General features: G+C 42.0%; 1 protein-coding gene across 3 annotated transcripts in view; it reads right to left on the bottom strand.

The window, feature by feature from the left end:
• The window catches only part of NELL2 (neural EGFL like 2), a 269144-nt gene that overhangs the window by 85346 nt on the left and 158571 nt on the right, over nucleotides 1–25227 (bottom strand). For all 3 annotated transcript variants that reach the window (XM_075857036.1, XM_075857034.1, XM_075857035.1), the window contains exons 10-12: nucleotides 21604–21695; nucleotides 10848–10950; nucleotides 2535–2663 (exon numbers count right to left, since the gene is read on the bottom strand). In XM_075857036.1, the coding sequence (XP_075713151.1) occupies nucleotides 2535–2663; nucleotides 10848–10950; nucleotides 21604–21695 (324 nt within the window). The remainder of the gene's footprint in view (nucleotides 1–2534; nucleotides 2664–10847; nucleotides 10951–21603; nucleotides 21696–25227) is intronic.

Genomic DNA, 25227 nt, shown 5'->3' with positions numbered 1-25227 from the left:
TGTCATTCTCATCGTTCAACAGCGAGAGGCTTATCAATCAAATAAACATGGATATAACATTTCAGGACAGTGCAGTTTTCGGCAGATACCATGAACTATTTTTGTGTTCTGATATTTCATAATATGATACATTATAAAACATAAATCGGTAATTCTAACCTTTATATACATATTTAGTCACTAACCAGTGTCCTTACAAAATAACTGGATTGTGCAGGTTCTATTTCAGATATCAACCCCCTCCGCCCGTCTCGAATAGTTCTGTAGTACTTACCATCAACATTAAATGGGTCCTCTTTGCATGTTGCTATTGGGGGGCAGTTTAGGTTATATAACTCTGTGTTGGTTTCAGAGATAAGCCCAAATTAAAATGACCAAAACATCAACTAAGTACTGCTAAGTTTTCATGTAAAATCTTTGACCACTTTTATTCCCTGATGCTCACGTTAAAATAAGTGAAGAGCCAGTGGAGTTAGGGCTCAGTACTTTAGGACACCCCTGACTTCTTTTGAAAAGTGTGAATGATTGAACTTTACTTTTTGGTGGGAAAATTCACATAAACAATAGTAGTATATCCATAATCTAGGATATGTAGAGCTATTACCAGAGGCATAACCTGAAGCTTCGGGGCCCCAGTGCAAAATCTATAACAGCGCCCGACCTACCATATATAATTTATAATACTGGTGTCATCTCATGCGGCCCTCAGGTTCCAGGCCCGGGTGCGACTTCTGCACCTCCTATAGCTACGTCCCTGTCTACTGCTCCAATCCACTGTTTATTTTAATATTAACCATGAATGATATCAAAGAGGCTTTAATGATTACCAAATATAAAAAATTTATAGAATTGCTAAATGTCTTTGCCAAGCAGCCACTGGATTGCTAAAATTAGATTTCATTATAAAGTCAACTAGCAAAAATATATTAGTGGTATTACTGCATATTGTGCTCTGCAGCAAGCACAAAATGATTAAAGCTCACAATTCATCAGATGCACTTCCATTGTATGTGACACAGTTGGGCAGATGCATATAAAGCATATTGATTGTTATATGACATATACTTCTTTATCCGACCCTGCGCTGTCCAAGACAATGATAATATTGAGAAAGTAGTTCATGGGCCTTGAGTCGAAGCTCTGAATATGCAGCTATTTCTAGAATGGTCTGCCAGAAATGCATGTTCCACATGGATCAATAATAATTTAATGAGGCCTGATTGTAAGAAAGCCTGAGAATATGGTATTGCATATATTTTATTTCTAGCATTTAAAAATATGGTTTTGGATAAATTGTTCTCAGGGATTTGTATGGTTGATTCAATTTATTGAATCTTTATTCAAATACTTATACTAATCCAAACAATAGGCAAGTGATAACAGAATGACCAATGGTGAGATGGTCTTTTTGACCAGCAAAACCCACCACACCTCCATATATGCACCATAAAACTATAAGAGATTATGAAATACAATAAAATGAGATGTATGAAGTATTAATCTTGCGATGTGCAGTAAGTCAGTGCCAGAAATAGAAACAAAATTTCTTTGGAACTTTAATGGCATCAGCAGAAGCCGTAAATAGAGTAGTAGTGTTTCACCAGAATGCTAACTATAATTCACATAGGAACATTCTTCCATCTGAAGATCTAATGCCTAAGGATAAATGGCCCCATCATACCTACTAAGATAGTTGCTTTTCAGTTCAAAAGATCACATTTGAGCATGTTGTCCTTAAAATTTATGTCAAACTGTCCACACTTTTTTACATTTTATATATAGAATATATGTAAAATGTTGAGTTAATTTGTAAATACATTGCATTACTTATCTTGTACTAGTCCTGAGTTGCAGCCTGGATTATTGGAGCCCAAAGCTGCATTCCCAGTTCATATATGAACGTATTCATACGTGCTGATTTTTTTTGCCCTTTAATATCGCAATTTTTGCTAAATTGCCGCAAAATCACAGCATTTTAACAAACATTATAAAGTCACAAAACCGACACGTCGATATAACCTTACCACTTAAGATTATTGTACAGTGCATGATCTAAAGACAATACTTTCCAAAATGACAATAACCAGAGCAACCTATAAGCAGATATTGAGCAATTAAGTAGTGCTAGGAGATTTCAGCTCTGAAGATCTGTGAATACAGGCTGTAACTCAAAATCAGTGCAAGACACATAATGCAATGTATTTGCAAAGCAAACTACTGCTTGTATATAGATTACAGTGGGGCCGGTCACATGACGAAGAGTCGTAGCATCATAGAAGAAGGCTGTGCAACTATACGTCCATTCCCCCAGCAGCGCTATAAATATCTAGAAAAACCTTAGAATCAGCGCGACGGGGGACCGGAATGTATATTACCAAGTGTACTCACATACTGCAGTGAGTACACTGCTAATAATTTTTGGTCCACACATAACCCCTTTAGCCAACCTACACATGAAACTTATTTTAGTATAAATTCTACCAATATATAGTATAGAGACATTTTCATATTTATATGAAGTACATGTACAGTACCTTCGCAGTATGCATTGTCTTCTCTAAGAGCTCGGAATCCATCACGGCAGATGCAAATAGCTTTGTCATCTAGGTTTTTGCAGATTGAGTATTCCATGCAATTATGTCCTTCCAAGCAGAAGTCATAACCTTAATGGTAACATATGTTTTAGTTTTTATATAACATTCATCGGTTGTACAGATAAAATATGCATAGAAAAGAATGAGATGGATGCTAAAAAATCTTCAAGAAAGCTGCAGGTATTATAATTAATACATATAGGAAAAAACAACCACATGCAATCGGTAATTCTGACTCTTGTAACAAAAACTGGCTCTATCTGAGACCAATATGAGATTACAGGTGTTATGCGGGGGCTGCACAATACCTATCTGAAGCAATTACTCGATACAGTACAACTGTGCATTAAAAACAAACAAAATCGAAATGAATAAAAAATAGATATAAACTCCTTCAGTATCAAGCCTATTTTGGCCTTCAGGACTGCAGAATTTTTTTTAGTTTTTTTTTTTTGCATTGCTGCATTCCAAGAGCCAACTTTTTTGTTTTTCCATCGACGTAGCTGTATGAGGGTTTGTTTTTTATGTGATCGGTATTATCTGGATCCTGCATGTCAGAGACACGCAGGACCATTTTTCAGCTCAGCCGTCAGTCTAGCTGACTTGACGGAATCGACTTTGACGGCATGATACAGCTTCTATGTATACAGGATGCATAGAAGCTGCATCTCAAAAAAATTATATATTTTTTAAAATAAAAGCCAATTTAGAATTTGCTTAAAACCACCTCAAACGTTATTAAAAGAGAAGTGAGTTCACGGGTGTACATAGCCATTAAATTCTGTGCAGGATTTATACATCTACTGGAATCTGGAAATGTATTGTTATGGTGCAGGCAGCATATAGTGTATACTGCAATTTTATTAAAGGGGAATACAGTTGAAATATAAAGAGGTTTCCTGTCTATTAGAATTCTGTACAACACTGCAGATGAAGACAACGGAGTAATGTGTAGTATTTTGTATCTATACCATAATATCCCAATCAATAATAAAAGAACATTATATTTCTAAAGTGAAACTGCTATTTGCTGAGACCAGTAACCATGGAAATAAATGGATCCTGACAAAGACTCCACTATGTGCTGTGAGATAGATTCTGTTTATGAGAGGAGTGCTGTTAGATTAATATTACTCTATATTATCCTGTTCTCAACAGAAGGAAAAGAAAGTAAGGGATTACTGATCAATGTACTGCTGTGAATCCTACATACATAAAAGATCAGCCGAAAACATGCAGGCAGCGAAGATTAATGCAATTTACATATGTAGGAATATTAAAACCTATGCAGAAAATCACACACAAAATATATAATTCTTTATTAGAAGATCACACAGTTAGAACAATGCATGAACCATTCTAAAACCTCAATGGTATAAAGTGCAAATAGTGCAAAAGGAGACTGGTACACTTTATCTCAGGTAATTATAGATAAAAAAAATCATCCAAAAAGTGAAACATTAGATAAACCAATTCAAAATATAGAGGCAAACAAACCAGGGCTATTAGGGGATCCAAACCCCAACCGGTGTTTCGCACGTAGCGTTTTCCGGAGGCTGCGGAACTGTATGGTCTTCTAATAAAGAATTTATATATTTTGTTTAAAATAGTTTGTGTTTGATTTTCTGCATAGGTGTTCATATCTTATAGTCATACAGTTCTAAATAGTTTGCTATATGCATATATATATATATATATATATATATATATATATATACACCAATCGTGGTAGGAGTAGGTGTTATATATGTAGGAATATTGCAGTAAATAGTGGTAAGTAGCCTGACATCGGTGCGTAAATCAAAGATATTTGTGATATCTGCTAATAACTGCATCAAATTATGTACTGTGAGACATGACTCATTCCTATCTGGCCTTTTTTTTAATGAAAACACGTTTGAGTTAGGATTTGGCGTATCAATTAAGTTTTAGCCCCCATGGACACGGCCCGCGGTTGTGGGCACGACCGGCCGTCCCCATTTTTGGGCTGCGCTCTCATACAAAGTATGGGAGAACAGCCCGTAAAACACAAAAAAACGGACATGCTCCATAATTCCCGGCACAGTTCTACGGCACGGGCACACATCCGTAGTGATACGGAAAGGTGTCCGTGGCCAATAGAGCTGAATTGGGCCGTAATTACGGCCTGTAATTACGGCCGAATTTACGGTCATGTGCATGGGGCCTTAGGGTTTGAGTCAGGGTTTAGGGTATCAATGCAGTTATGTATACTAGAAATGTAAAGGATCTGCCAGGCACAGCTTCAGGGTTAACGCCCATAGGTAATCAGTCGGCACCTGAGTCTATGTCTCTGAGACTGACTCCAGCTTCCACAACTCAGGCTGGCAGGCTTAGGAGTGGGAGAGCCTATCGCAGCCTGGCCAGACTCAGCTAGCTCCCGCCCTCTGTCTATTTATACCTGCCTTTCCTGTTCCTCCTTTGCTTGTGATTCTTCTCGTGTGGTTTCCTGGCCCAGCTCAGCTCCTGACTATTTGATCCTGCTCCATACTGACCCTGGCTTACTGACTACTCTCCTGCTCTGCGTTTGGTACCTCGTACACTCCTGGTTTGACTAGGCTCGTTCACCTCTCTTGTTGCTCACGGTGTTGCCGTAGGCAACTGCCCCATTTCCCTTAGCTTTGTGTACCCTTGTCTGTTTGTCTCGTGCACTTACTGAGCGTAGGGACCGCCGCCCAGTTGTACCCCATCGCCTAGGGCGGGTCGTTGCAAGTAGGCAGGGACAGAGTGGCGGGTAGATTAGGGCTCACTTGTCCGTTTCCCTACCCCCATCATTACATAATCACAAGCCCATTACCTAGTCTACCCTGGTCCCTGTCTCTACTATGCACCCCCTTGAGACCCTGGCCCAGCAAATGCAGGGTCTCTCCCTACAGGTCCAGGCCCTGGCTTAGAGGGTCAACCAGCCTGACCCTACCATGGTAGTGCCCCTCACCTCACCCCTTGAACCCCACCTCAAGTTGCCTGACCAGTTCTCAGGGGACCGGAGGACTTTTCTCTCCTTTCGGGAGAGTTGTAGGCTTTACTTTCGCTTAAAGCCTCACTCCTCAGGTTCTGAGAGACAGCGGGTGGGTATAATTATGTCCCGGCTCCAGGAAGGGCCCCAAGAGTGGGCCTTCTCCTTGGCTCCTGACGCCCCTGAACTTTCCTCCGTTGATCGTTTATTTTCTGCTCTCGGACTCATTTATGACGAGACTGACAGGACTGCCTTTGCCGAGAGTCAGCTGGTGACCTTACGTCAGGGTAAGAGACCTGTTGAGGAGTATTGTTCTGACTTTAGGAAGTGGTGCGTAGCTTCTCGGTGGAATGACCCTGCCTTAAGGTGCCAGTTTAGGTTGGGTCTGTCGAACGCCCTGAAATACCTGCTAGTTAGCTATCCCTCTTCTGACTCCCTAGACCAGGTTATGGCTTTAGCGGTACGACTTGACCGACGTCTCAGGGAACGACAACTTGAAAGTTTTTGTGTTTTCCCCTCTGACTCCCCCATGATGCCTCCCGAGGTCCCGTTGCTTTCCTCTTCCACGGAAGACTCGGAGGTACCTATGCAACTCGGGGCCTCCGTGTCCCCCCGACAACGTAGAGAGTTCCGCAGGAAGAATGGTCTCTGCTTCTATTGTGGGGATGACAAGCATCAAGTGAACACTAGTCCTAGGCGTAAGAATAAGCAGCCGTAAAACTTCCGCGCCTAAGTGATCATCGGGGAGGTCACTTGGGCGCACAGGTATTTCCCGTAAATATGAAACGTAATAAAATCTTGCTTCCCTTTCAGGTCTCTTTTCGTGGTAGGTCTGCTACCGGCAGTGCCTTCGTGGATTCAGGGTCGTCTACTAATATCATGTCTGTGGAATTTGCTATGTCTCTAGCTATGCCTTTGATTGATTTGCCTAAACCCGTTCCGGTAGTGGGTATTGACACCACTCCTCTTGCTAATGGTTATTTTACACAGCATACCCCTGTTTTTGAACTCCTTGTTGGCTCCATGCATTTGGAGCAGTGCTCTGTACTGTTGATGCAGGGATTATCGTCCGATTTGGTTTTAGGCCTTCCCTGGTTGCAGTTGCATAATCCCACGTTTGACTGGAATACTGGGGAGCTTACCAAATGGGGTAATGAATGCTTGACGTCATGTTTTGCTGTTAATTCTATTTCTCCCCCTGAGGTGGTGAACACGCTACCTGAGTTTGTGCAGGACTTCGCTGATGTTTTCTCTAAGGAGGCCTCCGAAGTGTTACCTCCTCATAGAGAATACGATTGCGCTATCGAATTGGTACCAGGAGCTAAGCTCCCTAAGGGTAGGATATTTAATCTTCCTTGTCCCAAACGTGAAGCCATGAGAGAGTATATCCAGGAATGCCTGGCCAAGGGTTACATTCGCCCCTCTACTTCTCCGGTAGGTGCTGGCTTCTTCTTCGTAGGGAAGAAGGATGGTGGTCTTAGGCCATGCATTAACTACCGTAACTTGAATAAGGTCACTGTAAGGAACCAGTATCCCCTTCCTTTGATTCCTGATCTCTTTAATTAGGTTCAGGGGGCCCATTGGTTCTCTAAGTTTGATCTACGGGGGGCGTATAACCTTATCCGCATCAAAGAGGGGGATGAGTGGAAGACTGCGTTTAACACGCCCGAAGGTCATTTCGAATACCTCGTCATGCCATTTGGGTTGTGTAATGCTCCTGCGGTCTTCCAGAATTTCATAAATGAAATTTTAAGGGATTACCTGGGGGTTTTTCTTGTAGTGTACCTTGATGACATACTGGTGTTTTCCAAGGACCTGTCCTCCCACATTGAGCATGTCAGGAAGGTGCTCCATGTCCTTCGGGAAAACAAACTGTTTGCGAAAACCGAAAAATGTGTGTTTGGGGTACAGGAGATACCATTTTAGGGTCAAATCCTCACTCCTCATGAATTCCGCATGGACCCCGCCAAGGTCCAGGCTGTGGCGGAATGGGTCCAACCTGCCTCCCTGAAGGCATTACAGTGCTTCTTGGGGTTCGCTAATTATTACAGGAGATTTATTGCTAACTTCTCGGTCATCGCTAAGCCTCTTGCGGACCTCAGTCGCAAAGGTGCTGATCTCCTCCACTGGCCTCCTGAGGCTGTCCAGGCTTTTGAGGTCCTTAAGAAGTGCTTTATCTAGGCCCCGGTGCTGGTTCAGCCCAACGAAATGGAGCCATTTATCGTGGAAATTGACGCATCCGAGGTGGGAGTGGGGGCTGTCTTGTCCCAGGGTACCAGGTCCCTCACCCATCTCCGTCCCTGTGCCTACTTCTCCAGGAAGTTTTCGCCCACTGAGAGTAACTATGATATTGGCAACCGCGAACTCTTAGCCATTAAATGGGCATTTGAAGAGTGGCGCCACTTCCTGGAGGGGGCTAGGCACCAGGTAACTGTCATTACCGACCACAAGAATCTGGTTTTCTTAGAATCTGCCCGGAGGCTAAACCCGAGACAAGCTCGATGGGCGCTATTTTTTACCAGATTCAACTTTTTGGTTACCTATAGGGCTGGGTCTAAAAATATTAAGGCCGATGCACTGTCGCGTAGCTTCATGGCCAGCCCCCCTTCGGAGGAAGATCCTGCTTGTATTCTGTCTCCTGGTATAATCATTTCTTCTATTGATTCTGATTTAGTCTCAGAAATTGCGGCTGATCAAGGTTCAGCTCCCGGGAACCTTCCTGAGGACAAGCTGTTTGTTCCCCTGCAATTCCGGCTAAGGGTACTTAGGGAAAACCATGACTCCGCACTATCTGGTCATCCAGGCGTCCTGGGTACCAAACACCTCATTGCCAGAAACGATTGGTGGCCTGGGTTGCCTAAAGACGTTAAGGCCTACGTCGCCGCTTGTGAGGTTTGTGCTAGGTCCAAGACTCCCAGGTCCCGACCAGCGGGCTTACTACGTTCTTTGCCCATTCCCCAGAGACCTTGGACCCATATCTCCATGGATTTTATCACCGATTTGCCTCCATCTCAAGGCAAGTCGGTGGTGTGGGTTGTAGTAGACCGCTTCAGTAAGATGTGCCACTTTGTGCCCCTCAAGAAACTACCCAATGCCAAGACGTTAGCTACCTTGTTTGTCAAACACATCCTGCGTCTCCATGGGTTCCCTGTCAATTTTGTTTCGGACAGAGGGGTACAATTTGTTTCATTGTTTTGGAGAGCCTTCTGTAAAAAGTTGGAGATTGATCTGTCCTTCTCCTCTGCCTTCCATCCTGAAACTAATGGCCAAACTGAGAGGACTAATCAATCTCTAGAACAATATTTAAGGTGTTTTATCTCTGACTGTCAATATGATTGGGTCTCATTCATTCCCCTCGCCGAATTTTCCCTCAATAACCGGGTCAGTAACTCGTCAGGGGTCTCCTCCTTTTTCTGTAATTTTGGGTTTAATCCACGGTTCTCCTCCATTTCACCTGGTAGTTCCAACAATCCCGAGGTAGAGGTCGTTCATCGGGAACTGTGCACAGTCTGGGCCCAGGTTCAGAAGAACCTAGAGGCATCCCAGAGCGTACAAAAAACTCAGGCTGATAGAAGACGTTCTGCTAACCCCTTGTTTATGGTCGGGGATCTGGCGTGGTTATCGTCTAGGAACTTGCGCCTTAAGGTCTCGTCCAAGAAATTTTCTCCCCGGTTTATTGGGCCGTATAAGGTCATTGAAGTCCTCAATCCTGTCTCCTTCCGACTGGAGTTGCCCCCATCTTTTAGAATACACGACGTCTTTCATGCCTCCCTCCTTAAACGCTGCTCCCCGTCCTTGGCTCCCTCAAGGAGACCTCCTGTTCCCGTTCTCACCCCTGAGGGGGTGGAATTCGAGGTGGCCAAGATTGTGGACAGCAAGATGGTCCAAGGCTCCCTCCAGTACCTGGTCCATTGGAGAGGATACGGGCCTGAGGAGAGGACTTGGGTACCCGCCCGGGATGTTCACGCTGGGGTATTGGTCAGGAAGTTCCACCTTCGTTTCCCCAATAAACCAGGTCCACTTAGAAAAGGTCCGGTGGCCCCTCATAAAAGGGGGGGTACTGTAAAGGATCTGCCAGGCACAGCTTCGGGGTTAACGCCCATAGGTAATCAGTCGGCACCTGAGTCTATGTCTCTGAGACTGACTCCAGCTTCCACCACTCAGGCTGGCAGGCTTAGGAGTGGGAGAGCCTATCGTAGCCTGGCCAGACTCAGCTAGCTCCCACCCTCTGTCTATTTATACCTGCCTTTCCTGTTCCTCCTTTGCTTGTGATTCTTCTCGTGTGGTTTCCTGGCCCAGCTCAGCTCCTGACTATTTGATCCTGCTCCATACTGACCCTGGCTTACTGACTACTCTCCTGCTCTGCGTTTGGTACCTCGTACACTCCTGGTTTGACTCGGCTCGTTCACCTCTCTTGTTGCTCACGGTGTTGCCGTAGGCAACTGCCCCATTTCCCTTAGCTTTGTGTACCCTTGTCTGTTTGTCTCGTGCACTTACTGAGCGTAGGGACCGCCGCCCAGTTGTACCCCGTCGCCTAGGGCGGGTCATTGCAAGTAGGCAGGGACAGAGTGGCGGGTAGATTAGGGCTCACTTGTCCGTTTCCCTACCCCTATTATTACAAGAAATGTGAAAAAAAAACTTTGGTTGGTTTTGGCAAAAACTTGATTTAATAATGTTCTCTGCCACTTTTCTTCCTAGAGATTTCTGTATTCACCAACAATGAGGTCTTAGAGAATACAGGCCTCACAATCTTCCTTAGCTGGAACGCCTGTCTTTATGCCCTCTTATGTGTCTAACTCTCTAGAAGCCCCATACCCAATGGAAGCCACTGTCCTCAAAATTTGTGCAAATTTCAACTATGACTACATTACAAAGTCAGAGAAAATGTAATGATCTGTTGATATGAGCTTTGTTTAAATAGGACCTGTCAGCCCGGTTTTAGTAAATACTTGCATTCCCTATAAAATAACAATTCTGAAGCATATTTTCTTAGAACTATGTGTCATTCCTCTGATATTCTTCCTGGAAATGTAGGAATGTATTGACAGCTGGGTGTTATCCTTACTCTGTTAATAGGCATATTACTACAAAATCTGACACTGTCCAATCAATGTTTATAGTATCAAACTGTGTAGAAACACAACACAAGACACACAAAATACCAGGCACCCAGTTCATGGTATTGGTTGGACCCCCACCATTTGCACTTTATGGCATGTCCAGTGAATATGCTATAATAATTGAGTTTTCTGCCCAAGTATTAAGTGTTATTAACATACCTTTGCAGATTTTACAGCAGCTGTTCTTTAGCAGAATTTGCTGTGATTGTGGACAGTTGACAGGCATGCATTCTGAAAATTCTGCACGTTGCATTTTGTTGCTCTGTGAAAAAACACAACAGACGTTATATAATCTAGTAAAACACCACAGACATCTAGGATCAAAAACATCTTAGAATATTTATTAAAACTAACAAACAGTTTTTGCAGTAAATCTGGATTTGTAAAGGGCAAAACCACCTGGTTGACATTTTTGCTTTTTTTTTTCCATTGCAGACAGTTTTTCGTTTGTGGGTATGGTCTAATTTGTCAAAGGCATGTGAAAAATTTTAAAAGCATATGTGACATTTCCTAAACCAAAAACCTGTCAACCCACCTACATGAGGTTAAACCAGACTTATATTGCAGATGGGTTTTCCAAAGTACAGTACGTGACCCAAATTTATGTATGTCGAAGAAATACCTTTGTAAATTTGTACCTTGTCACATATAGAATGTGCCAGTTTTGCCAACAAAAAAACAGTTGTCAAAATGACGTTTTGAGAGTAATGGCTACAGCCGAGCAAGCGCTGCTCGACTGTTTCCGTAACTCCAATTGAACCGAATGGAGAGAGTCACAGCATGTGCGGGCCCCTCTCCACTAGTCCATGCCTGTAATTGGCAACTTGTAGTTGCCGTAACAGGCAAAACAGGGGTTGCGTGCCCTGCATCTATCAGGCAGATATGGCATATCCCGTCTTAGATGGTAATACCCCTTTAAGGCCAGGATCACAATTGCCGTTTTGGGCGTAGTATTTTGAGCCAAACACAGAAGTGGACACCAAAGAAAGGAGATGTGTCAGTCTTTACGTCATACCGTTCTTTGATTTTGGACATACGTCTGACTTTGGCTAAAAAAAATGAGCCAAAGTTGCACCAAAAATAGCATCAAAACTGCATTTGTGATCCTGGCCTAAACAAAAAAAACAAAAACTATTCTGTATAATTAAGTAGGTTGATTAGAATTTATGCAACCATATTTTAGTGGGATGTGATAGGAGTGTTTCATTGGGAGCAGTTCCAAAATTTAGTAAATTCATCTTTGGTTGTAGTGTTGGACAATTCTCCCACCAACCTACATTAACGCCTTTCTCATAAAACAATTATAATGGTCTCCATCCAATATAGCGCAGTAATAATATTTTTGGTCAGCAGGGGGTATAGTGAACCCACCGTGTCATACAGGATTTCTGGTGGCCAGACCAGGGAGCGGTTTCCTGGGGACCCTCAGATTTTCACCCACCAACCCTCGTATAGTGTCTTGGTCTTCAGGGCGATAGTCTCCCGATACAACAGCCGATAAATAACCAACGGAATAGAAGTGACAAATGGCGCACTTACTATTTAGGTGTACAGTCTTGAGTGCGGATACATAGCAGTTGTTATAGGCAGTGGTAATGAAGAATGATAGGGGTCACGTTCCAGGGTCGGTAGGTGGGAGGCAACCAAGAATTATCGATGATATAGTCCAATAGATCAATAACAGCAAACACAGAACCAGGCTTTAAGAGGGACCAACCTTATTGCTCTGGCAAAGTCAAACTGAAAGTGAGAGATTTACATAGGAAAGCAACAGGTGCTGAAGATGAACAATTAGTGCATGCTGCTACTCTAGAGCCAAGGACAGCAGGTGCAGAGAGTTAAGGAACTAGTAGTGTGAACTGTCCTCGGTAGTACCAGGTATAGTAGATGTAGCAGAGCTGGAATGAATAGAGTGGTAGCGTGAAGAGGTGAATATGACTGGAGGAGAGAGAGGTGCGGTGATGGCCGCTACAGTACCACCTATGCCCCCTCTTCTTTTGCTTGTCAGGGAAATTCAGGTAGAAAGCCCTGAGGAGAGAAGGAGCATCAATATACTCTTCAGGTTCCCACAACCTCTCCTCAGGAACAAAACCCCTCCAGTCAACTAAATACAACAGTTTACCTCTGGACCGTTTAGCATCGAGAATCTCATTGACTTCAAACTCAGGGATAGTAGTGGAAGAAGAAGAAGAAGGAGGGGAATACTTCTTAGAATAATGGTTGAAGGCCTGCAGTTTGAGTAGGGATACATGGATGGAATTTGGAATCCTTAATGAAGTAGGCATTTGTAGATTATATGCCACAGGGTTCATTTGTTTTAGGATGGGTTATGGACCCAGAAAACGTGGTCAGTTTATAGAAAGGAACTCTGAGATGGATGAACTTAGGGGATAACCATACTTTATCTCTCGGTAAAAAATGTGGGGGAACCCTGCGCCTCTTGTATGAGCAGTCCTTGAACCGAGAGATTGATAGGACAATGGCATTTTTTAGAGTCCTTCCAGTTTGAGAAACTTAGTGTGGGTTAGACTGGCTGCTGGGACCGCGGAATCAGTTGATATAGGAAGCGGTATTCTGGAATGTTACCAACAGACAAGGAAAAAAGGTGAAGATTGAGTAGACTCCCAGATGTGATTGTTGTAAGTAAACTCCGCTAATGGTTAGAGCTCAAACCAATTGTCTTGTAGAGGAGAAATGAAACTGCGGAGATAGTTTTCTAGAATCTGATTAATCCGCCCTACTTGGCCATTGAATTGCGGATGGTAAGCCGAGGAGAAATCCAATTTGATTTGTAAGAGACTGCAAAAGGCCCTCTAGCATTTAGCGGTAAACTGCACTCCCCTGTCAGAAACAATGTTGTTAGGAAGACCACGAAGACGAAAAATGTGTCTTATAAAAAGAGTAGCGAGTCGTGCTGCTGAAGGAAGGCCATGAAGAGGAGTAAAATGCGTATAAGATTATATGCCCCCCCCGTGAATCTAGATTGGAAAAAACGTTAGCACCTTGAAAACGATCAAACAGTTCAGCAATTGGTGGTAGAGGGTTTGTATTTTTTACTGTAATGTCATTGAGCCCCCTATAGTCTATACAGGGTCATAGGGACCCATCGTTTTTCTGGACAAAGAAAAAACTAGAACCGGCAGCAGAGGAGGACTTACGTATAAATCCTTTCTCCAGATTCTCTTAAAAGTATTGAGACATTGCCATGATCTCAGGTAGAGAGGGAGGATACACCCTGACACGAGGTAGGATGGCATTGGCCACCAGGTTGATGGCACAGTCTTAGGGACTACAGGGTAGTAAACAGTCTGCGGCTTTGCTGCTGAAGACATCAGAGTAGCTAGAGTAGTCTGAGGGCAACCCCTCCAGAGAAGATTCCTTAGACTGACTTTTAAGAGGATGGACACTAGGAAGGCACTTCAAGTGACATGTCTCTCGAATGATCTGCGATGATACCCAGTCAATGGTTGACTAATGTCTTTACAACCAAGGAAGACCCAGCAGGATAGGACTAATGGAGTTTCTTAGAACATAGAATTGGATAGTTCCTTGGTGTAGTACCCCAATCTTCATAGTGAGGGGAATGGAGATGTAATGAACCTGCCATCCACAGGGGAGATAGGTAGAGATTTCTTCAACGTTAGTAGCGGAATTTGGTACTGGCCCTTGGCAAATTAAATCACCAGCTATTCCGGAATCCAGGAAGGCCTGCACCAAGAAACAACTTTCAGTAAGGAACAAGGTAACAGGAATAAGCACTTTCTGAGAGGCAGTATTGTTGCCGAGGGTAACCTCTCCTACTTGCCCTAAACATACGAGCCCACACAAAGGGCAATTTCTTAGATTGTGCGCTTTGCTGCCACAATATTGACATAAATTCAATATGCATTTTCTCTGACGGTAGTCGCCAGACACAGCAATCCTATCGACATGCATGGGTTCTTCCCGACGGGTTGATGAGGAGGCAATCATGTGTCTTTGGTAGGTAGGAGTCAGTATAGGAATACGACGAACCTTCTGTCTCGCGTTGTCTCTCCTGGAACCTGATGTCAATCCGTGTAGCCAGGGAGATGAGGTCATCAAGGTTAGGGGGTAGGTCTTGACCAGCAAGTTCATCCTTGATGCGACTAGCCAGACCCTCCCAGAAAAATGTGACTAAGACATCGTTGTCCCACTTTAGCTCAGCAGGGATTTCTGGTGGCTAGACAGGGGAGCGAATTATTAGCTTTTCACTCTCCAACCCTTGTATAGGGTCTTGGTCTTCAGGGCGAGGAATCCCCTTATCGCTGAACCCCCGAAATAGTCTCCCGATATAATAGCCGATAAATAAGCAACAGAATAGAAGTGACAAATGGCACACTTACACCGTAGCAGTAGTTGTAGGCAGTGGTACTGAAGAATGGTAGGGGTCACGTTCCAGGGTCGGTAGGAAGCAGGCAAACAAGAATAATCGATGATACTGACCAATAGACCAAAAACAGCAAACACAGAACCAGGCTTTAAGAGGGAGCACCCTCATTGCTCTGGCAAAGTCAAACTGAGAGTGAGAGCTCTATATACGAAAGCAATAGGTGCTGAAGATGATTAATTTTATCTTTATTCTTTGCATATGTAATTTCCCTGCTAAAGTTAATTTTTATATTATTTTTAACAAGTCTGTTTTTGAATTCTATCCCTTGTGCCCTTTATGATTGTGTTAGCATCCAATTGGATGTTCAAAAGCTTTTAAGCGCTTCACTATCATGTTAACATCCAAATGGATGTTTGAGATCTTATTTGTGCTTCACGATCTTGTTAAACATCCAAATGGATGTTTAAGACTTTAACATCCAAACCGATGTTTTAAACCTTAGCCGCGCTTCCTCTTCTGGCTAACATACAAATGGATGTTTTAAATGCTATGTGTCCCCCTTCTCTAATGTTTATGGTTTTTTTTTTGTTTTTTTTTTTGCTTGTTTTCTTTTTAGGAACACTGTTATATATTTCCATGTATAGTCTTTTTTACTTTTTTGACTGATAATTACATTTTAAACTCCTACCTTTGACCTGTGATTACGTCACCGGGCACTTTGACCCTGAACACATTGGCGGTTTTTTTCTTACCGCGTGGTGTATTTAAACATTGGTGTCTACACTGTTATTTTATTTGGCCTGATGAAGATGCCGGTGCGGCATTGAAACACGTAGCCTGGTTTGCAATAAAACATCATTATCATCAATCATCATTTGTTCCTTCATTGAGTAGCAGCGCCGGCTTTGGTCCCCCTTTTTTCCTTCAACAATTATTGTCTCTTTTGCGGTGGCCAATTGGCCTCACCGGTTGGGATCTCGGCAGCAGCACTCTCTCCAAACAGCAATTTCAACGCGAATATTCTACTGTCCTGTGGTGAGTATTCACTTGAATTTACTGACTGCTATTCCTGGGCTTACTTACACTATGTGGTGCCGTGCTCTTTCTCTTTATTTCTATACTCTGCAGTAGGGAAGGGAGGGGGCCTTCAACACATTTAAGCCTATTTTAGGAAACAGATAAATACTATACAGCTTCATATTTGTGCTTCATAAATTACATTGTGTTATAATTTCAGGGAAGTGGCCACATCCTCATAATATAGATGGGTTAATGCTCTGAACAGAAAGATTATCCTCTCTACCTCCTCTGCTGATTGAAATTTTACCTATGGAAATATGCTTCCTTGCCCGCAAATGGCAGAAAAATAATTTCTAATATAATAATGCAGCACTGAATAGCGATATTGTCACTCAAACATGAATAGGTTTTCTAAGGAAATGAAAAACATTGAGACATTATATCCAAATCACTGATGTTGGACTGCAATGATTAAGAAATCTTCACTGAGAAAGTAACTTGCAGTCATATTAAAGTGTTTATCATTTTTGTTAAAGTGTATGCAAATGCATTTGCATGCTGTCATACCAGCATATGGGTCTGCCAACTGGGATTTTCTATTGCCATTAGATAAACTAAATAAAAACACTTCATCTGCTTGTAAAATGAATGTACTTTCGAATAAATTACTCCTCCATCTGTATTTTCCTGCATTAGTGGATTTAAACCCAGAATCGAGGATTGTATTATAGTCATTTAGCATGAAAATTTCTTGTCTCAACTGTTTAAACATGAGCATTAGATGATGATGATTGAATGGTTTTATATTTTGTGTTCACGTGAAAAACCTTTGTTTAAAGAATAGAACTACTGCTTGTTCTTGATGTGCGTCACGTTTTTCTTTTTTTTAAAGGACTTTGGCATGAAACAAAGGCACAGAATGTATTCACACAAGCATTACAATGACAATTACTGTAGCAGATGCTGTGTGGGAAAAAAAGAAACAATTAAATGATACACGTCTATAAAAACATTATAATAATAACAACGCTACACTTGCAGCACTGCACTAAAATAAATTCTTTCACTCCATTACCTTTAAAAATCATATACACAAAAGGTCATATAAAAACTTACAGAATGCAGGTCCAGAGCAAATTGCTTTAATATAATGGGCTGTTTTTGTGCACATAGTGAACTTCTAATAGACTGGCAGAATAAGGGCTCATGCACATGGACGTATTATGGCTCTATACAAGTTTCAGTATTTGGAGGCTCTAATTTATAGAGTCCATGGAGACTTTCTGTACATCTATATGCCTCTGTTTTCAGGCGCCTTGTGGTAGCACACAGGGAGCCTCTGTAATATGGAACCATAGGGACTCTGCGTGCCACTGTAGAAGCCCTGTCTGCCATATGCACAAACCCTAACCAAGAGTCCAGGCTATTGGAAATTCTCAAATTACAATCGCTTTATGAAAAACTCTCATGAAGTACTCTGCTCCCCACACAGTGTACCGAAAGGCTGACACTTTTTAGAACGTATATCAGAAGATGGCCTTCTGCATAATGGACAATAGGTCATTTGAGAAAGGGGAAAAATGGGAAATTGGTCTCCTGTGATAGACTCTATGAGGCCAGCACTTCAAATGCCATTTTAAAGCTGTTTAAATGGTTTTGCCGTGGATATGAAAATGCTTTCTGTTGAAATAATACTTTTATGGTTTTACTTCCCTTTTTGTCCATGGAAACTCTAGATCATTGGGAAACTCATGAAGTTTAGAACTATTATTTCACACTATCGACTACAAGATAAATAGAATTTACCAATACACATTTTGTATGGTTTAATATTCCATTTGTCAGGAAAACACCTGTTCCCTTAAGGTTACCATGACTATGGTTCTGGCTTCTGGGTGTGTCTCTTTTACCTTGAGCCTATCTCTTTTGTCTGTCTTTCTGCCTTCAGGTGTAGAATTAGTATTTATACCCAGCCTCCTCCACCTGTCAGTGCTTGTGAATTTTCCTGAGTCTGGCGTTTGATCAAGCTTCCTACATTCCCTGCACTCCTGATTTCTGGACCTTTTGGAAACTGACCTCGGCTCGTCTCTCGTTAACCCCTTGTTTGCTGATTTTGGATTATCTGTTCCCGGCCAGTTTTGACCTTTGCTATTCCTGATATCCACCTGCCTTCTGATTTGGACTTTCTGTTTAACCCCTGTCTGTCAGGTCTCATGCTCAGTTTAGTCTGCATTGCACCTCCTATCCAACGCTGAACTCTGCTAAGACAACATGGGTCCTAAGCAGCAAAGCCATCCCACCTTGCGGTCGGCTCTGGTGAATACCATGGGTTCTCTTAGACACTTTCGATCAGAGTTGTGACGGATTTGAAGTTGCGGTTTTATGTGCAAGCTCTCTCCCGGCACTCTCCAGCAGCCTTTGCGGAATCTATTAAATTCCAATTCCATAACACCATGCTGAACATGGACCGGGGTTATCAGGGGTGATCATGTAAAAACAACGACCCATCTTAAAGCCAAAATATTTGTTTTAAGGGAAATACTGCATTCATTTAATTGAGCATCTTAAGCATGACAAGAATGCCCATAATCTGATTAAAAAATTGACTAGGCCTGCCAATAGGATAATTTTAACTTAGTCATTGGTTAACATTACGCCACTTCGAAAAATGTGGGCCACAGTCTTAAACTACATGCTTCATTTTGTTCCTACAATATTTCACACTTGGGTGACAAACATTCCAGCAGCAATGGGAACTAGAGAGTTGCCATCATGATTTGGGCCATCCGTCCTATGGCCACAGTTACATGTATCACCAAAATTTATCAACAAGTAACCAGTAACAAGTAGAAAGTATCAACAATTAACCAGTATTAGCTCACACTTGAGAAGCGTATATATAATTTATCACAGAGTCTTAGGGCATTGAGTTCCTGCTCTTAAGTACTTGTTTTTTTTTTTGCACTTGTCCTGGCGGTAACATAAGCTTAGGCTGGTACAAGTGTTTAACTACAGGACATAATTTCGGATTTTTAATAAAAAAAACCATTTATGTCTGATGAAGTCTTATTTATTTAATGTTGATTAAAATTATATTTTAAATATAGATTCCTTTATTCGGAAGTGTGATGTCCTTATTGCCTTATCCAAGAATGGCCATATTCCTCATGATCACTTTATCACTTTTGAGTTACAATGTAAAATTCTGGTAGAACTAAAACACCAGAGAAAGGAAAGGGGATACCATAGATATTTAAGGGGTTTTCTGGTTTTATGTAAATGATGCTTAATCACTTTATAAATTAAAAGTTATAAAACTTTCTAATATACTTCGGGGGAAATTTATTAAACATTGAACGCCAGTATTCTGGCAAAAAAAACTGTTGCTAATTTTGAGCAAACTTTTTTAACTTTTTTAACTTTTAAACTGCGCCTACCACTTTTTTAAAATATGAGCGTGCTTCTGCAAAAAGGGGTTAATGAGGGGTTGGGCAGCCCACGGATTGAAAATTGTATCATGAATTACAGCAGTAACTGGTGTAAATTATAGTGTAAAGGGGACGGTGCGTGGGAGGATTCTGTGCGTGTTTTTGTATTTGTTGAAAATGTTCAATAAAAAGTATTTGATTAAAAAAAAATTATAGTGGAAATCTATGCCAGCTCATAGGATGGACTGTCAAAGAGGCACCTAATTTATTAAGAGGTGTGCACCTCTTAATAAATTAGGCACATTTGACTCCAGGTTTCTTTATATTAAGACTGGCATATGACATGCTTAAATTTCTCTAAATTTTCAAGATAGTTGTTTGCGGTCAGTGTTTGCTACCAGTGTATGAGAACAACTTGTTTGCCTTGGGATTCAGCAAACTCCTTCCTACCTAGTCCTGCTCTCAGCTAACAAGTGGATACAATTGTATCCAGTCCAGGCAATGATCTGGGAGCTAAATATGTGAGCTGCACAAATCTCATTGGTAGTTTGCTACAATATACTAAGTTCCTCCTACATAGACCGATATGTGCTGTGAAAGCGAGAGCCAATCAACGAAAAAGCTCAATGATCTGCACTCGTTTGGTCATTTCACAAGGAGCTATGATCAGTAATGTATGGGGACGAGTGAACTTTAATACGATTGTTCATCCTCATACATTTCTATCATGTCGGCAGCACATCTCCTTGTTTACACAGGGAGATGTGCTGCTGACAACAATAATATTTCTTGCTGCATAAATGATACAATATGCTCATGAACAAGCGTTTGCTCATTCATCAGCTGATCGTTGTCCTGTTTACACAGGGCTATGATCGGGAAAGAGCGTTCGTATGAACACTCGTTTGCCGATTATTTTCCCATGTAAAAGCAGACCTCCCAACCATCCCGGGTTCAGCGGGACAGTCCCGAATTCGGGGCGGTGTCCCGCTGTCCCGGGTGGCCGGGGGTATGTCCTGCTGTCAAAATAATTCTGAAGCAGGGAACCATCAGCTCCTTACTTCAGAATTAGTTCATAGCGGAGGAACAAAGGGAGCCGAGGACTCACCATTTATGGACAGTGACGTCAGTGGCTCCTCCTGGACCGGAATCCCCACCCAGATTCGGCAACGGGGATTCCGCCCAAGGAGTAGCCACTGACATCACTGTCCATATATGGACAGTGACATTAGGGCTTCCCTCTAGGAGCAGAATCCCTGGCCTATGCTCTGACTGGGGATTACACTCCTAAAGGAAGTCCCAATGGTGCTATCTACAGGGGGTGGACTATCTTCAAGAGGGTGTGGCACTATCTACAGGGGATACTGTGGCGCTATGTAAATGGACACTACCTACATGGGCACTGCCACTATCTACAAGGGCACTGGCACTAGGGGCAACTAAGAGGGCATTATACTGTATGGTGGCAGCTATGGAGGAATTATGCTGTATGGGGAAATTTGTTTGGGCATTATACTGCATGGGGGCTTCTGTATGGGCATTATACTTCATGGGAGAATATGTGTGGGCATTATACTGTATGGGGGCATCTGTATTGGCTTTATACTGTATGGTGGCAGCTATGGGGGCATTATACTGTATGGTTGCAGCTATGGGGCATTATACTGTATGGTGGCAGCTAGAGGGTATTATACTGTGTGGGAGACAATATGGGAGCATGAAACTGTGGGCTGAATCGGGTGTGTATGGGCGGGGATTGGGTGGGATTAGAGACATGGCTTAAAAGAAAAAAATTGGCACGGCGCCGCATCGGTTGTCCCTCTTTGTGATACTTGAAAATTGGGTGGTATGGTAAAAGGACCCTTAGTCTTGAGTCCAGATTGTTTACCTCACAGAGCATTGCCTAGTTTGCATACAATTGTATCCACTTCTCAGCTGAGAGCAGGACTCGGTATATACTAGTTTGCAGCCTGTGAATGTAAACTCATTCACTAACAGCAAAATAATATCTTGAAAATAGTGAGGTTATCATTTATACAGTGATTAAGTATTATTAACGTAAAATCGAGCATATGTGCTATCTCTGCTAGAAAACAAAATTAAAACATATGTTTACCTTGCATTGGAGCAGTGTGCAGACTCCCGAACTAGTATAGACTGCTTGATTCTCTCCTTCAAAATACAGTTGGCCTTGATATGCACAAACAGCTATTAAATAAAGAAGAAGAAAGGACATTCAATACATTACTCACTGTTTGTAGACCACACATATAAACAGCAAAATGTTTAGAAGGCAATGTTTTCCCTTTGAAAGGTAATGCTTACAGATTAAATGTTAACCCCTTCTTGACATCCGCCGTATGTAGCACAGTACCATTACATTGCGGCGATAGTGCGGGCTTAGGAGAGGAGCCCACACCATCACCGCCGGGTACCAGCTATATGTAATGGCCAGGACCGGAGCTAGCCGCCGATCCGGCCGATTAACCCCTCAGATGCTGCATTCAATACAGATCGCAGCATCTGTGGGGTTTATAGCCACCGGCACCACAGCAACGTGATCGCTGGGTTGCCGGTGGCTGCAAGGGCAACCGAAGGCCTAATTCTGGCCTCCCGGTCTGCCAGCAATGGAAGCATCCTATGCCCCTCTCAGAGGCGGGGCCTAAAATACTTCCGGTACCAAGGGCAAGATGGTGCCGGCTCAGATTCCGACTCAAAAGCTAAGCCAGCGTCATCAGCAGTGGGTGTCCGCTGTATGTTACAGCGGACACCCTGCTGTTACAGCAGGAACCGGAGCTAGCTCCGATCCCAGCCATTAACCCCATAGTTGCAGCGATCGAAAGTGATCACTGCATCTTAGAGGTTTGCAGCAAATCAGCAGCCCTGCTACTATGGCAACAGGAGGCCTAACAATGGCCTCCTGGTCTGCCATTTCGGAAGCCAATTAGGCCCCGCCTGGAGGCAGAGCCTGATCGGCTTGCTGTTAGTAAACAACTGACAGTTCTAATACATTGCACCACATAGGTAGTGCAATGTATTAGAACAGCAAACAAACAGTTGGACCTTCAAGTCCCCTAGGAAGACTAAAAAAACGTGTAAAAGAAGTAAAAATAAAAGTTGTAAAAAAATAAAAGTTTCAAGCAATAAAATAAAACAAAAGTGACCGCCTGAAAAGAACAATTAAAAGTATTTTTATTATTGATTAAATTCTAAAACTGGCTCTAAAAGCCCAAATATCAGAAATACAGACACAAGCAAGTGGTCTGAGAAATGAGAAATGTCTGTGGGCGATGGGAGTCCACTCACAGACCACGATCTCTCCTTATTATATAATAGATACACTGAAACCACTTGCTGCAGTTAATCCTACGCTTTTCAGTATCACAAATTTTAGTGATACATCATCAGGGATTAAATATTGATGCCGGTTAGCACTGTTTTTGTGCTGATTCAACCTCCCGGCGTGTTCACGACTCTAACATAATGGCCGCACATGCGCCGGCGAGACACCGGCCATATAAAGGCTTCAGCCCTCCTCCTTTGTTGACGTCATCTCGGCCAGCCGCCAATCCGAAATCGACACGTCACTTCTGTCTAAAACTCAATCGCCCTTTTTCCCTTATTAAGTAATTTATGATTGAAAAAATAAATAAACTATACATATTTGGTATCTCCATGTCCGTCATGATCTGAACTATAAAAATATTATGTTATTTATCCCGCGCAGTGAACGCCGTCAAAAAAATAATTGCCAGAATTGCTGTTTTTTAGTCACTTTGTGATCAAAAAGTCACATGTATCCAAAAATGGTACCTATAATAACTGTAGCTCGTCTCACAAAAAACAAGCCCTCATACAGCTCCATTGACACATTTTTTTTAAAGTTATGGCTCTTACGACAGAAAAAATACATTATTTTTACAAAAAGTTGTACAACATAAAAAAATGCTATCAATTTGGAATCGCCGGAATCGTACTGACCCGCAGAATAAAGTCAACATGTAATTTATGAAGCGTGGTGATCGCTATATAAAAAAAGCTTAAAAAACTGTGCCAGAATTGCTGTTTTTTAGTCACCTTGCCTCCCAAAAAAAGGCCACCTTGCTTCTCAAAAAGTCGCATGTACCCCAAAATGGTACCAATAATAACTACAGCTCGTCCTGCAAAAAAACAGCTCTCACCACTATGTATATGGAAAAAGAAAATAAATTAAGGCTGCAACAATAAGTCAGGAAAGAAAAATATGCAGTTGTGCAGGCCCGAGGGGAACATTTAGTTTCAAGAGGTGATTTATCAAGGCACTAAAATTAGGGAACCAGGAAGAGGAGGACTCAGACATATCTGCTGGAAGCGAGGGTGCCCATATAATACCAGGACAATGAATTTCTGCAAAAAAAATTACATTTGTACATTTCACCTCTACTTTGCTTTAATTCTTGTGAAACGTCTAAGGGGTTAAGGAACTTTTTGAATGCTGTTTTGAAATGGGGTGATTAATGGGGATTTCTAATATATAAAACCCTCAAAACCACTTCAGAACAGAACTGATCCATGAAAAAATTGCCTTTTGAAATTTTATTGAAAATGTGAGAAATTGCTGCTAAAGTTCTAAGCCTTGTAACGTTCTAGAGAAAGAAAAGAACATTCAAAAAACAATGTAAATATAAAGTAGACATGTGGGAAATGTTAACTGGTAACTATTTTGTGTGGTATTACAATCGGTTTTACAAGCAGATAGATTTAAATTTAGAAAAATGCAAATTTTTGCAAATTTTCTCTAAATTTTGGTGTTTCTCACAAGTAAATATTGGATTTATCGAATAAATATTTTCACTAGCATAAAGTCAAATATGTCACGAGAAAACAGTCTCAGAATCACTTGGATAGGTAAAAGCATTCCAAAGTTATTACCACATAAAGTGACACATGTCAGATTTTAAAAATAAGGCTCTGTCAGGAGGGTCAAAACGTTTGAAACATATTTAAAGCTATAGGATTAAGTAGGCGGTTCATTTAATTCGCCATACTAGGCTATGTTTGTGGTACACATTATATTCTGGGAAAATCTTCCAACATATACATCGAATGTGTCCAGATGGTATAATGTATTATACAGAGGCAGTTGCCTATGTCAAGGCCATACGTTTGGCATATACTTCGGGAGATTTGTTCGGTGCATACACTAAACATACCCCAGGTGTGAACAGAGTATTTCAAGTACACGTTACAATCTGTAATCAAAAGTGTTTTCCGCTTTGCACAATCCCCTTTTGTTGGAAGTGTCCCCTTGCGATCTGACGGAACCTGTGAGGGAACTTGGCAGAAAATGTTCAATTCTCCTTCAGCACCACCGCAGAGAAAATCATGTATTAGACAGTTCCCCTTTCAATCAATGGGGAAAATTTACTAATAATGGGGCAGATTACCATTTAAAATGCGCAGGAATCCTGGCTTAAATTGAGCCAGAAATTTGGCGGACATGCTGTGCGCCACATTTATTAACTGTTTTAGACACCTTTCACGCCGTGAACCAATAGGTAGTATAAGAAACAGAAAAGTGGCTGGCATGTCTAGCAAGATGTGCCAAACTTATCATACAGCATGTACCACTGGAATAAAAATTTGGCACATTTTCTGACTGTATTGTCTAAATTTAAAACTTAGCCAGTATTAGTAAATCTGGCCCAGTCTTAAATTTAGACAGTTTAAAATTAAACTAGATGCGCCAAATTTTTTGCAT

The sequence above is a fragment of the Rhinoderma darwinii genome, chromosome 3, assembly GCF_050947455.1.
Source record: "Rhinoderma darwinii isolate aRhiDar2 chromosome 3, aRhiDar2.hap1, whole genome shotgun sequence".
NCBI classification, from domain to species: Eukaryota; Metazoa; Chordata; class Amphibia; order Anura; family Rhinodermatidae; genus Rhinoderma; species Rhinoderma darwinii.
This window is presented reverse-complemented; position numbering and strand designations above follow the sequence as displayed.